The 13,885-nt window shown below is 43.9% G+C and overlaps 1 protein-coding gene across 1 annotated transcript; it reads left to right on the top strand.

The window, feature by feature from the left end:
• The first annotated feature begins 4,698 nt into the window (after positions 1-4,698).
• LOC103714506 (beta-galactosidase 5-like) lies at positions 4,699-13,180 on the top strand. Its single transcript, XM_089928435.1, has 19 exons — positions 4,699-5,187; positions 5,330-5,425; positions 5,559-5,671; positions 5,785-5,851; positions 6,011-6,103; positions 6,289-6,432; positions 7,153-7,241; positions 7,478-7,583; positions 7,679-7,766; positions 8,928-9,046; positions 9,166-9,330; positions 9,572-9,750; positions 10,119-10,228; positions 10,297-10,406; positions 10,526-10,636; positions 10,733-10,846; positions 10,933-11,138; positions 11,759-12,095; positions 12,615-13,180. Exons 1-19 carry the CDS (start codon positions 4,837-4,839, stop codon positions 12,744-12,746), a joined length of 2,730 nt encoding a protein of 909 aa, XP_089784561.1. The 5' UTR covers positions 4,699-4,836; the 3' UTR covers positions 12,747-13,180.
• Positions 13,181-13,885: the final 705 nt, after the last annotated feature.

Below are 13,885 nucleotides of genomic sequence, written 5' to 3'. Positions count from 1 at the left end.
ATTTTGGAGGGGGACCGAAATACCAAGTTCTTTCACCAGTCGACGGTGATCAGGAGGAACCAGAACAGGATCAGAGCTATCAAGGGTGAGGATGGCCAGTTATCAGATGACCCGGTTGTAATCCGGAGGATTGTGGAGTGTTTCTTCAGAGCGAGGTGGACGGAGCAGAGTGGAGAGGGGGGCCGAGTGGAGCTGCCGGTGCCGGGAGTGAGGGTGTTGGTGGAGGAGGCTGCTGTGTTGATCAGGCCGGTCTCGGTGGAGGAGATTCGGGAGGCGGTCTAGTCTCTTGAGGGGGACAAGGCGCCAGGACCGGATGGCTTTCCACCATTTTTCTTTCGGAGGTACTGGAGGATAGTGGGACAGGATGTGACGGTGGCCATACAGCAGTTTTTTACTATGGCAGTGATGTCCTCGGATTGGCAGCGGACTTTCATTACCCTGATACCGAAACGGCTGGATGCCTCTGAGCTGGGTCACTTTCGACCGATTAGCCTGTGTACCACTCTGTACAAGGCTACGGCGAAGATCTAGCCGTCAGGTTGCGGGATGTTCTGCCGAGATTGATTAGTCCGAAGTAGGGTGCTTTCATAGGTGGTCGAAGTATATCCGACAATGTGATGATAGCCCAAGAGTTCATGTTTGATTTGGAGAGGGCTCCGATGAGGAGAAGCTTGATGGGAGTCAAGCTAGATATGGAGCGGGCCTATGATAGGATGCGATGGGAGTTTGTATATCAGTCTCTGCTGGGGTTTGGTTTTCCTGGGGCATGGATTCAGTGGATCATGGGCTGTGTCAGGGCTCCTTCTTTTGCCATCCTGGTGAATGTGTGCCTTCTAGCTATTTTGTGTCTACGGGAGGGCTACGACAGGGGTGTCCCCTATCCCCTTATCTATTTATTGTCTGTGCGGATGCACTATCCAGAGCTCTGCATCAGACTGTGCTCGCCCAGGAGCTGGAGATTTACAGGCCAGCGTTGGATGCCCCATCGATCTCGCATTTGCTCTTTGCGGATGATTGTTTGCTGCTAGCCCGAGCGACTCGCCGGGATGCTTTGGTTCTTACTAGAGTCCTTCAGGACTACTGTGCTATGTCTGGTCAACGGGTTAATTTTTCAAAATCTGCAGTGTGCTTTAGCCCGTCGACCAGACAGGAGGCGAGACATTCTATTAGGGAGATCTTGGGGATAGGTGAGCAGGATGGCACGATGAGATACTTGGGGGTTCCGCTTTCTGGCCGGCGCTTACGTGGGAGTGATTGTTCCTATTTGGAGGCTAGCATCAGGCAGAGGATGGAGGGTTGGCAGATGCGTTCTCTATCTATGATGGGGAGGATTACTCTGGTTCGGTCAGTTCTCTCCTCGATCCCTGTTTATTTACTTTCCCACTCTATTATTCCAGTGTCGATCCTGAGGAATATTGAGCAGCTAGTTAGGAACTTTATTTGGGGAAGGCAAGGCGGTAGAGGTGGTATTCATCTGTTGGCATGGGAGGTGGTGTGCCAGCCTACCAGATGTGGTGGCCTGGGGGTGCAGTCTCTGTTGGTGCGGAGGGAGGCTCTAGCGGCCCGCCATGCTGCTAGATATGTTATGGAGCCCGACAGTATGTGGTCCTCACTGATGAGGGCCAAGTATGGCGCTCTGGTGCCCGGAGTGAGAGCGGCCCGCTACCATTCTCCGGTGTGGAGGGAGATGTGTGCCAGAGCAGGGGTGGTCCTATCTGAGATCAGATGGGCTATTGGTGACGGACGCTCCATTGATATCTTGGAGGACTGTTGGGTGACTGCAGTGCCGATCAGCCGTATGCTGACCATGGTGGACTCGGTGCGCTTAGCAGGCCGGAGGGTCAGCGATCTGTTGGATCCAGAGGAGGGTAGGTGGAGGGAGGGGTTGATTCGAGAGGCGTTTGGGGTACAGTTGGCTGAGACGATTTTGGGCCTCCCGGTGCCATTTCAGGGGGAGACTGACAGGTTGGTCTGGGCGCCATCGGGCCGATCACAGGTGCGAGCCAGGGACCTACAGGCTCTGTTTAGTGGGGAGCTAGCGAGACAGATTGAGGGAGGATGGATCTGGCGGATGAGGATTCACCCGAGGGTGGCACTGTTTATATGGAAGGTGGCTTGGGGATGCCTCCCCACTAGGAGTATGCTAGTCAGGCGGGGTGTTCGGGTCCCTCAGGGGTGCGAGGTGTGTCCGGATACAGAGGAGACTATTCGACATGTTCTGCTACACTGCCATAGGGCTAGGGAGATTTGGAGGCGGTCTCCCGTTCCTATTCACCACTCGGTAGAGACGACACAGGATTTGTTGCACTTGCTGCGAGCCTCGGTGCGGAGCCCTATGTTCGCGGAGGCTGGGATACTTAGAGCATATCTGGCTTACCATATTTGGTTGGACCGGAATGCACGACTGTTTGAGGGCAGGAGGCTCTCGGCGATGATGGTGGTGGAGAGAGCTGTGCTTCAGGCTGAGGAGGTCCTTTCTTGCACGGCCTCGTCTTCACTTGGGACGACTAGGGACATCTGGGGTATCCGTAGTGCTGTTTCAGCGCCGAGGTTTGCTGTTGTTTCTTGGGTACCCCCACCCCTTGGTTATCTCAAAGTGAATTTTGATGGCAGTGTGGCGAGGAATGGGAGGTCAGGAGGGGTTGGTTTTGTTATCAGAGACCACCTTGGGAGGTTGATTGCAGCGGGTGGCCGGGGCACGACAGGTCTCACGGTTGCGGGAGCAGAACTATGGGCAGCATGGGTCGGCATATCCTATGTGAGGCAGGTGCTCAGGGCCGGGCGGGTGTATCTTGAGGGTGACTCTTCTATTGTGATAGATTGGATCCGGGGGGCGGATAGGTATGGAGATGGTCACCCACTTATTCGGGAGACCCGCAGGCTGGCTATGGAGATGGAGGAGTTTGAAGCAGTACATGTTTTCCGGGAGGCGAACAGGGCAGCAGACTGGGTCGCCTCCTATGCTGCACGGCATTCCAGGGAGTTATGCTGGTTATCCACAGCAGAGCTCCCGCCCGATCTGTATCTTTTGCTTTTTTTTGATTTGGCAGGATGTACTCAAGTTAGAGCTATATAAATTGCCGTTTTTAACCCAAAAAAAAAAAAGCGCCCGAGCATGGGACAACTTGCATCACGGGTAACGGGAGCGTCCGAGACTTGCACTGGGTCATGGGCACAGGGCTCCCTAAGGCTTTTGTGATAACATTTTCTGATTCGGAAACATAGTGGCACAATTATGCTGCGCTCATCATGGTGATATTTCTTCTTTTAATACTATGTGCACCACATGACCGCGCGCCGCCAACCATAATTATTCGTTTCTACGCCGATACATCAAGTACTTGATGAATGAAATTTATAAGGTGTATAGAAATCGGGATAAATGATTGGCGTGGCGCTTTTTTTTCTCTTCCCACCAGTTTGTCCGGATTAGTTATAAAGAAGAGCCCAAACAAGAATAAACCAGGAATGATTGTTTGTTATTAGAATGTCCTATCACCGGGAATAAACCATCTCAGTTGCCACGACAACAGCTGATGCAACCATCCTAGCTACTTTGTTTTGCCTGGAGAAGAGAAGTGGTGCAATTTCCTACCAAGCAAAACAATTGTAAGGTAGCCCTCTTCTTATGGAAGGTGTTCTGGGATCGCCTTCCGACGAGAGCTGCGCTGAGTAGGCGTGGTTGGGGGATCCCTGCAGAGTGTGGAGCGTGTGGGGCTGTGGAGTCGGTAGACCATGTGCTCTTTCAGTGTGTATGGGCGAGATTGACATGGCAGTGGGCCGGGATCTCGCAGGAGGCCCGGAGTGACAGGCCACAGTTCCTTCACATGATACGACAGGGGCTACCCAGTTCCGGGACGTGTCAGGAGGCTATTAGAGCGACTTGCACAGCGCACCAGATTTGGCTGGCAAGAAATGCTCGTACTCTCGGCGACCGCAGGGTGTCACCGAGGTTTGCTGCGGAGCTTGCTCGTGTTCAGGCCCTTGAGTTTGTACCCACCACCTCTTCAGACAGACCTTTGACAGCTCGGGACACCTGGGGCCCCCCCTCTGCTTCGGCAGCCCACCATATGGTGTTTTTCACCTGGGAGCCCCCACCCCCGAGTTTCCTCAAGGTCAATTTTGACGGGTCGGTGTTGGACGGCGGTGCGCGGGGTGGTGCGGGCTTTGTTATACGAGGCCCGCACTCCAGGGTAGTTGCAGCAGGTGGCTGCCAGCTGTTCGATACGTCGGTTCCGGAGGCAGAGCTTCGAGCAGCCTGGGCGGGCGTGCGCCATGCGAGGATGATCCTGCGAGCCAGGTCGATCATTTTGGAGGGCGACTCCACCACGGTCATCGGATGGATTCGGAGGGGGGCGACGGGTGATGGTACAGACCACCCTTTGATCCGCGACATAGGGAGCATGATGGGAGATGAGCGAGCCTTTCAGGCTCAACATGTATTTAGAGAAGCTAATGGGGCAGCCGATTGGGTGGCGGCCCATGCGGCTCATCACTCAGGGTATACCCTTTGGTCGGGGGAGGAGGAGCTGCCACATGCGCTCCGCGAGTTGCTTTATTTTGATTTTCTTGGATGTATTCGTACACGTATTGTATGAAATATCCGTTTTCAGCAAAAAAAAAAAAAAAAAAAAAAAAAAAAAAAAAAAAAAAACAATTGTAACCCTGATCCAAGCCCTAACCCTAACCTTAAACTGGGAATGCAAACGGGGACCAGGAGCGCAATAAAAGCATGGCATGATCGGCTGCACTTTTTCTGCATCTGCCCACAATATAAGTATGTAACGAACGCACTCCATCCAAAAGCGACAGCAGTTGGACTGTTGGCGGACCAGAATGCTCTCTCTCTCTCTCCCCACACCCACACCCACACCCACACCCACACCCACACGGACGCGTTACGGCGGTGCGCACTGCTCGGCTTTCCCTCCAGTACTAAAACTTTCCCTCTCTAGGAAGAAAAGAGAGGGGAGAGGGGAGAGGGGAGAGGGGTGGGAGATCGAGGCGAAGTGCGGATGCCACCCGGCAATGGGAGCTCAAAAACCCATCTCCCTGCTGCTGTGTTTGCTCCTCATCCTTCCTCCCGCGCAATGCGGAGTCAGCTATGACCGCAAGGCCATCATAATCAACGGCCAGAGGAGGATTCTCATCTCTGGCTCCATTCACTACCCCCGGAGCACACCAGATGTACCACCATCTCTTTGCTTTCCTTATTTTACTCTCTCTTTTTTTTTTTGTCTTCTATTTTTTCCTAGCATTATATATAACAGGCATTTCATTTTATAATTTATGTTCTTTTTTTTTTATTTTTTGTCAAATTTTGGGATAGATGTGGGAAGGACTGCTGCAAAAGGCCAAGGATGGTGGGCTGGATGTGATACAGACATATGCGTTCTGGAACGGTCATGAGCCTTCTCCTGGAAATGTATTCTTTCTGCTGCCATTGTGGCTCTTCTTCCTTATTTTATTATTTTTTTAATAAGACTTAGTGTGCTGTATTCTGGATTTTTTTGTTATGGTGGGATCTTTAATGGGAGTGCATTTGTTTGGGATTGCAGTATAATTTCGAGGGGAGGTATGATTTGGTGAGGTTTATAAAGACGGTGCATAAGGTGGGGCTCTACGTCCACCTCCGCATTGGGCCTTACATTTGTGGCGAGTGGAATTTTGGGTACATCTCTGCTTACACACCTATTTCTTGTTAGATCTTTGAGGACAAGATGATGAGCTCCTTTCTTTCTTTCTTTGTTTTTTTTTTTCTTTTTTGCTCTTTTTGATGTGCAGAGGATTTCCAGTCTGGTTGAAGTATGCCCCAGGCATCAGCTTCAGAACAGACAACGAGCCTTTCAAGGTCCATTTCTTTCTCTTTTTTTTTGCCTCTGCATTTCCATTCTTTCCTCATTTTCTTGCGCCGGTGAAAAGAATAAGAATAGAATTTATTTAATTTAGGCCTTCTTTGTTTTCTAAATTGATTCTGCATTGGTATATTTATGCGTGTTTGGTGTCGCAGATGGCGATGCAAGGATTCACCCAAAAGATTGTGCAGATGATGAAGAGTGAATCACTGTTTGCGTCGCAGGGTGGCCCAATTATACTCTCACAGGCATGATTTTTCTTCTTCTCTTTCTTCTTATAAAGGAATTTTAGGTCCCCTGAAGACTACTTTCATTTATTTTTAGCCATCGATTCTGGGAGTTTTAGTCCTGTTGTAAAACAATGGAAGAAAGATTTTTTTTTTTTTAGTAAGAAAGATAGTGTTTGGCTGATCTAGAGTATCATGTAGTGCAGATTGAGAATGAGTATGGACCGGAAAGTAAGGCATTTGGGGCTGCTGGTAATGCATACGTGAACTGGGCGGCTAAAATGGCGGTTGGATTGGGAACAGGTGTCCCCTGGGTGATGTGCAAGGAGGATGATGCCCCAGATCCAGTGGTAGGATGATTTGTTCTTCTTTATCTGCATTTTTTTTGCCTATATCTATCTCAAAAGAAAGTTTTGTTGTACTGAAGTTGGGGTCCTCTATCTCTGATGACTAATTAAGGTGGTTTCATGGTCTTCTTCTCTGTGGTCATAGGGAGGTGTTTCTCATTTAGTTGCTCATGCTCCTGTGCTCACTATTCCTTTCACATGATATTGTGTGCTGCATTTTCAACAAGTCACATCTATTTAGTGTATATACAGAGAAATGGGAGGCTCTGTACTCACTGTTTCTTTTTCTTTTCATCATAAAGAACTATGCATGCCTATGCCACATCTCCCAAACTAAGTAATTACATGTACATGGGCTGGGAAATATTTTTGGTGTAAATATTTTTGTCATTCATGTAATTGTTTCAGATTATAACTGTACCAGTGTAGACTAGAGAGATGATTCTGTAACAATCTTGCAGTGGAGTTTGAAATGTTAATTAAAAAGCTGAACTTTCTAGTAAATCTAATATTTCTTTCTTTCTTTCTTTGTTTATGCTATGTGAAAATGCATATGCATGGTAGTCTAAGATTGGTGATGAACTGATGTGATATCTTTCAGGCTTTCTTATAATCAGAATTGTTGCTGATTGACATTGTGTTAGATCTTGTTTTTGTTTTCTTAGATGAAATATTCAAGGCTCTTGTCGTGATTTCTATTTATTCTTTATATTTTGGCAACAGATCAATGCATGCAATGGTTTCTATTGTGATGCTTTTACTCCCAACAAGCCTTACAAGCCTACAATGTGGACTGAAGCTTGGAGTGGCTGGTAAGTTGTTTCTACAATTATAGTTATGACAGGCTCAACTTTGAGTCACAGGCCATTGAGACTTGATTTTGGACACAGGTTTAAGGAATGAAAGTTCCACTATATATTTATAGATCATCATTTACATTTATTGGAATAGGTTTTTGATGCTATAAAGACAAATTGAAAGGAAATGAATTCTTGTTACTTCAAGCTGAATGCAAGTTTCTTCTCTTTTTGTTTCATAACAATTGCAGGTTTACAGAGTTTGGGGGCACTGTTCGCCAGCGACCAGTTGAGGATCTGGCATTTGCTGTTGCACGCTTTATACAAAAGGGTGGCTCCTTCATCAATTATTACATGGTTAGAACAGATCAGTTGCTCTGTGGCTATTTTGTGCTTGTTGTGTGGAAACATGTATCAGTAAAAAGGCACTATGCTATGCTTTTTTCCTACAGTACCATGGAGGAACTAATTTTGGCCGTACAGCTGGAGGTCCCTTCATTACAACCAGCTATGATTACGATGCTCCTATTGATGAATATGGTAAGAGAAAGGACCATATTCCACAGTCCTTTGTATGACTACTGTAATTCCTTCTAGATTTTCTTCATGTTTTAAAATTTCACAATGTATGGTAAAGGTCATGGGTTCAAATTTTTGTAAAATAATTCTGTGCTTTTTAGCTATAATGGACAAATATCTTAACTGTGGTTGTTAATCAGTCAAAATTAGCACTTATCATACTTAGATGGGGCTGAAAAGAAATTTCAGACTAAATGCTTACTCTTATCAATAATAATCAGTCAAAACTGGCTCTCATCATTCTTAAATGTTGATGAAAAGAAATTTCAGACTAAATGTTTAAGTTTGCTTTATTGGTGACACTTAGTGGCTCTGGATCTAGTTAGTGATGCATGCAAACTATGTTGCTGTCAGAAAATATAATCAGAATCTGTAGTTCTGCTGCTTCTTCTAACAGCTCTGTACCAGTGGAAGGTCAACTCAGCTTCATAAGTGAAGATGCTAATGGACTGAACATAATCCAGATCCTTCATGATCAGCATTCACTGTTTGAACATTTGTAATATTTGTAATTACTGCCCTCAAATTTTACTCCCTCTAAAAAAAAATTCCAGTATGTTGGTGGTAATACTCTTTTAGTCGTTGCAAAACTTGACTTGGACTTCAGGTGAAATGATTTGCTATTGTTGAATGTATCGAGGTTAACTTATCACTGCTGAGTCCCTGACAGAGATGGCATGTGACATATGTCAGATTGTCACTTTATAGAAATGCTATGCTTTGACCTGGTCTGATTAGAAATCTGATAATGTGTTATTTTTATTGTTATAGCAGTCCCCTTTCGTCCTATACTGGGTTTCTTTTATACCTTCTAGTTTTGTTAATAACTCTGAGGAGATTTATTAACATGCTTTCTGTATCTGTAACATGATTTGATCTAGTTCTCTGAGATTCTACTCTGCAGTTTGAAGGTGATGAGCTGTTCTACAGGAATTTAGCCAAAACACCTAGTTTACATTTCCCAATCTCCACTTCTGTACCTTATACTTTTTTCCTTGCTATAGTAAAATAAATATGGCAAAATTTAATTCTTATTTTTGGTTGAGATCCATTATGCATGTCACTTTTTTCACCCCACAATTTGGACTTCTGGTAATATTATCCCTTGTGGCAAATTGGCAGGACTTATCAGGGAACCAAAATATGGACATCTGAAAGAGCTCCACAAGGCTATTAAGTTATGCGAACCAGCTTTAGTTTCTGCTGATCCAACTGTTACTTCTCTTGGTAGTTATGAAGAGGTATGTTACATTTCCTTTCTCTAAGCAGTCGAGTGTATATTTGTCGCACAATCTTTTTTTTCTTGAATATCAAGATGAATTCTTACTTTAGTTTAACTAACTATGTTTTGGCATTTTAGGCTCATGTCTTCAGTTCTGAATCAGGAGGTTGTGCAGCTTTCCTTGCAAACTACAACCCTAATTCTTTTGCAAGAGTAATGTTCAATAACATGCACTACAACCTGCCTCCTTGGTCAATTAGCATCCTTCCTGACTGCAGAAATATATTATTTAATACTGCAAAAGTAAGTGAAACATAAATCTGTTTCAATTTTTCTTATCTGTGTTTGTCAATGTTGTTTCATGTCATTAAATAACCATGATATGCAGGAACAGCCATTTCTGCTTTGCTGGATACTTCCATACCCTATATTTGAGTTTATGATTAAATTATTAAAAGTTGCATGTTGCAAGTATACTCAAAGCTCAAAGACAAAGCTAAGTTGGTGCTGCCCAAGATAAAAGCTCTTTCTATTTTCATCACAGGTTGGCGTTCAAACATCTCAAATGCAAATGTTGCCTGCTAACAGCCAGTCTCTTATGTGGGAAACATATGATGAGGATGTTGCTTCATTGGAAGATAACACACCGACCACCGCAGCTGGCCTTTTAGAGCAGATAAATGTTACCAGGGATGCCAGTGATTACCTATGGTACATTACCAGGTGAGATTGGATCAACCTTTTTTATCTGCATATCAGAGATGCCAAGCAGATCTAGAATATCTCACTTTTGCTCTCTAATTATTGTTCCTTATTGCCAGATTATTATTCATTATAGTACTTCACTGTTGTTAGTATAGAATCACAAATATTGGGTCATTATAGTGATATTATGCCATTGAATGCTTATTGGAGCAACCCTCAGTGTACTGAACTATACCGAAGTACCAGCTTGCATGGGTTTTGGCTATGTAAATCATAAACTAGCATATAATTCTAGTTAAATCACATGTTCGGAGATGAACACTAATATGTTTGTGTACATATAATAGCTTTTACCATGAGAAAACTCTTATTTTTGTGTTTTGCAGTGTTGATGCGAGTCCTGCTGAAGGATTTCTACGAGGGGGTCAACTTCCTGTTCTCACTGTACAGTCGGCTGGTCATGCCCTGCATGTCTTTGTTAATGGTCGACTCTCAGGTATGTTATCAGAAGTAATTCTTTTAGCACCAACAAGCAAGAAAATAAAATGTGACCGTGCTATGTAGGTTCTGCATATGGAAGCAGAGAAAATAGGAGATTCACGTATACCGGCAGTATCAATCTTCGTGCTGGATCTAACAGAATTGCACTGCTAAGTGTTTCTGTGGGACTGCCGGTTAGTTACTGTCTTGCATTCTCCATTTCTTGTTCTGATTATTTACTGACGTTGGTTGTCTTTATCTTTTTGACTCAACCTGAACACTTAAACCTCTTTGTTGTCCATTGTGGGTGAAGAACGTTGGGGTGCATTATGAGTTGTGGAATACTGGAGTCCTAGGTCCGGTGGTGCTGCATGGAGTTGATGAAGGGAAAAGAGATTTAACCTGGCAGAAATGGTCATACCAGGTCAATCTTTTTCTCATGATCTGTGCATTTTAAGTAGAACGATTTATATGGATGTAATTTGGTAAAACATTGTCGTTTACATGATTATATATGCAGGTTGGCCTAAAAGGAGAAGCTATGAATCTAAACACTCTAGAGGGCACTTCTTCAGTTGAATGGATAAAGGAGTCCCTAGTATCTCAAAAGCAGCAGCCATTAACATGGTATAGGGTAAGAAATGAAACCTAGCCATGTTTTATAATTAAGTTTATGTTGTTCTAGCATCTTGGTTCATACATTTTGCCTTTCATTATCAGGCTTACTTTGATGCTCCTGCTGGAGATGACCCACTGGCATTGGATATGGGCAGTATGGGGAAGGGTCAAGCATGGCTAAATGGACAAAGCATTGGAAGATACTGGACCTTATGGGCGCCAAATGGGGATTGCAATGGATGCAACTATGCAGGGACATATCGGACCCCAAAGTGTCAAACTGGTTGTAGTCAACCAACCCAACGCTGGTAAGAAACTTGAACAGGTCAACAATTTTCTGTCTTACATATTTTTCACATTATATTTCTAATCATCCTTCAGAAACAAAGCTGACCTTTCATAACTACTAATGAGCCAATACATGTTGAAGCAGTTGGACTGTTAAATTCTCTTGCACTCAAGTAGGATGTAAAAATATCACTTCTTTGGTGATGCTAAGATGATAATATCATGAGGTCATTTGCATGTTGATAGTCAGTTGATAAGTCAGCTGCTCACGAGAATTTCATGGCATCTTTGTGAATTACTGCAGTTGATTCTATCTGCATCGATGATGCCAACTAAATTAAACTAAATAAGGTGACCTAGTGTGGGGTCACAAGGAAGCTTCATTATTGAAGACACCAATTTGGTTGATCATCCAACTGTCAAATGGTAGTACTGGTCTGTATCAAAAAAATGGTAGTTCTGGTGCTGTATTATAATCAAGCTCTATTAGATCACCATACATCAAAGCGATTTCATAGGAAGATTATATTACTTAATGGAATTTCCATGGGATACTGAACTGGCTTTAGATTCTAGTCAAATAATTATTGTTTCTTTTACATTTGATTAAACAGATTGAAACTAATTATTGGATTCTCAGGTATCATGTGCCAAGGTCCTGGTTACAGCCAACTGAAAATCTATTAGTAGTATTCGAAGAACTTGGAGGTGATGCAACAAAGATTTCTCTTGCGAAGAAGTCTATGTCCAGTGTTTGTGCTGACGTTTCTGAGTGGCATCCCACAATAAAGAATAGGCACATTCAGAGCTATGGCCAGCCTGAGGAGTACCATAAGCCAAAAATTCACCTGCGATGTGCACCAGGACAGTCGATCTCAGCTATCAAGTTTGCCAGCTTCGGCACGCCCTTGGGAACTTGTGGAAATTTCCAGCAGGGAACATGCCACTCGCCAAATTCACACAGCACCTTGGAAAAGGTTCTCAAAACTACCCTTTCGTCTTTCTATCTTCTGCCATATGCATATCTATTGGTATCTGCCCATCTTCTTAGTTGTTTATGTATGTGTTCTGGTCTTAGAGTTCTCAAACTGCTCTGAGAGTTTATTCCTGCAAATAGATAAAAAATACAGGACAAGGCCATTTATAAGTCAAATAACATTGAATATGATACCTAATTTATATGAGATTCCTGAAGACCCAATGTCAACAACTGTTAGTGTGGCTGGTTGCTACACATGGGATGTTATTGAGCAAGAGCCTTCCATTGAAAAACCATATGATTTCTTGGGTGGATTTGGGAAATTGTTGAGAAACCAAAACCTACTTCTCTCTATCAATGCACAAAAAGTACTGTTTTAAGTCTTGTGTTGCCTATACATATAACTTATGCTGTCTTGCATAGTGTGGACTTACAGGGAGGTATTAAACGTAGAAATTAATATTTGATAACATTTGGTCTATGAAACTGATTGTGAATGCCTAATCTATTTGAACAGAAGTGCATCGGTCTGCAGAGGTGTGCAGTCACAATATCCACAAACAATTTCGGTGGGGATCCATGCCCCGAAGTGATGAAAAGTGTGGCTGTAGAAGCTATATGTTCGCCCACTGCTCAACCATTATCTTGAGCTTGTGAGGTGAAGTGTAATTGAAGGAGGCTCTTTAATTGGATACCTGAAAGGAGCATGAAGAACAGAAATAGTTGTAAAGTACGTGTGTGCACACATGAAATGTGTTAGTTTGCGGTGTGTTGAGTTAGGTGTAGATGGGGAAGATAGTAGAATTGAGTGCCTGCACTTATTCTTAGGTAAAGATGTCTCCCCAGCTTCTTGAGTGTTACCTGGTTTGCCAACCTTTATTTAGAAGTTGGTACCAGAAAGGAGAGGAAGAGGTTGCAAAAGTGTGGCAACAGAAAAAAAAAAAAAAGAGAGAGAGAGAAAGTTGGATTGCATATTTGCTTTTGTTAATGTCCCTTTTCTTTCTCCTATCCTGTGGAATAAAGTTGATTCATGATGTAAGAAGGGTTATTTTAAGCATGGGTCTGATTACGAACATGCTTATAGATGTGGTTTCATCTTGTTCGGTGATTTAACCCCCAATTTATCAGTGTTCTGCAAGTGTCGTACTGGTGCTCAGACTTCTTCTTTTTCCTGCCCTTTCCTCTTTTTTTTTTGGGTCCATTTGGTCAGGACATCTGCGATCCAAAAAGAATTGTTTCAAATACTAAGGGTGTTAATGACCAACCCAAAAGCATGCTTGTCTTCAAAACCTAAATGTCTTGTGATTATGCTCTTTATCGACCTGTCATCATTTCTTTTGTCATCTGTAAACCTGCCGTTTTTAAGGAATACCTTTATCAAGAACCAATGCTAAACCAACATAAGAACCTGAAAATAAGAATCCATGGGAAGCTCGTTGAATTGGAAATACACCTATTGTAAGAATTTCCTGCAACTAAAGTTCCAGAGGATGCATACTGTTACGATGCAAAATGAGCTTAATGACATAGTATGGCCAGATTGACCCAGAACTAACATGGCATCCCAGATGATCGGTTCAAGTCCACCTTGGTCAAATCAAAAAGCAGGACGAGTAGTTTAGAAGACCCCCGAGGCACATTTCGTCCAATAAGAAGCACCTCAACTCAATAGATATTTTTCAGCTAGGTGTTTGCCCCAAGCTGACCTGAACCTTCTCATATGAGTAGCCAAGTTTCCTCATGCACGGAATTGCATTTCCTCCATCAAGCTAAGGACAAAGTTTACCG

This window comes from Phoenix dactylifera, chromosome 18 (genome assembly GCF_051530095.1).
Source record: "Phoenix dactylifera cultivar Ajwa chromosome 18, Ajwa_hap1_PhDact_Kaust_v1.1, whole genome shotgun sequence".
Lineage (NCBI taxonomy): Eukaryota > Viridiplantae > Streptophyta > Magnoliopsida > Arecales > Arecaceae > Phoenix > Phoenix dactylifera.
Note: the sequence above shows the minus strand (reverse complement) of the source record. Positions and strands in the feature narration are given on the sequence as shown.

What these genes read in the sequence shown, in the direction of transcription:
- LOC103714506 (XM_089928435.1), top strand. Translation starts at nt 4,837, where the DNA reads ATGCTCTCTCTCTCTCTCCCCACACCCACACCCACACCCACACCCACA. An exon ending in CAGACAACGAGCCTTTCAAG is followed by an intron (nt 5,852 to 6,010) that starts GTCCATTTCTTT and finishes TTGGTGTCGCAG; the next exon opens with ATGGCGATGCAAGGATTCAC. An exon ending in ACTGAAGCTTGGAGTGGCTG is followed by an intron (nt 7,242 to 7,477) that starts GTAAGTTGTTTC and finishes TAACAATTGCAG; the next exon opens with GTTTACAGAGTTTGGGGGCA.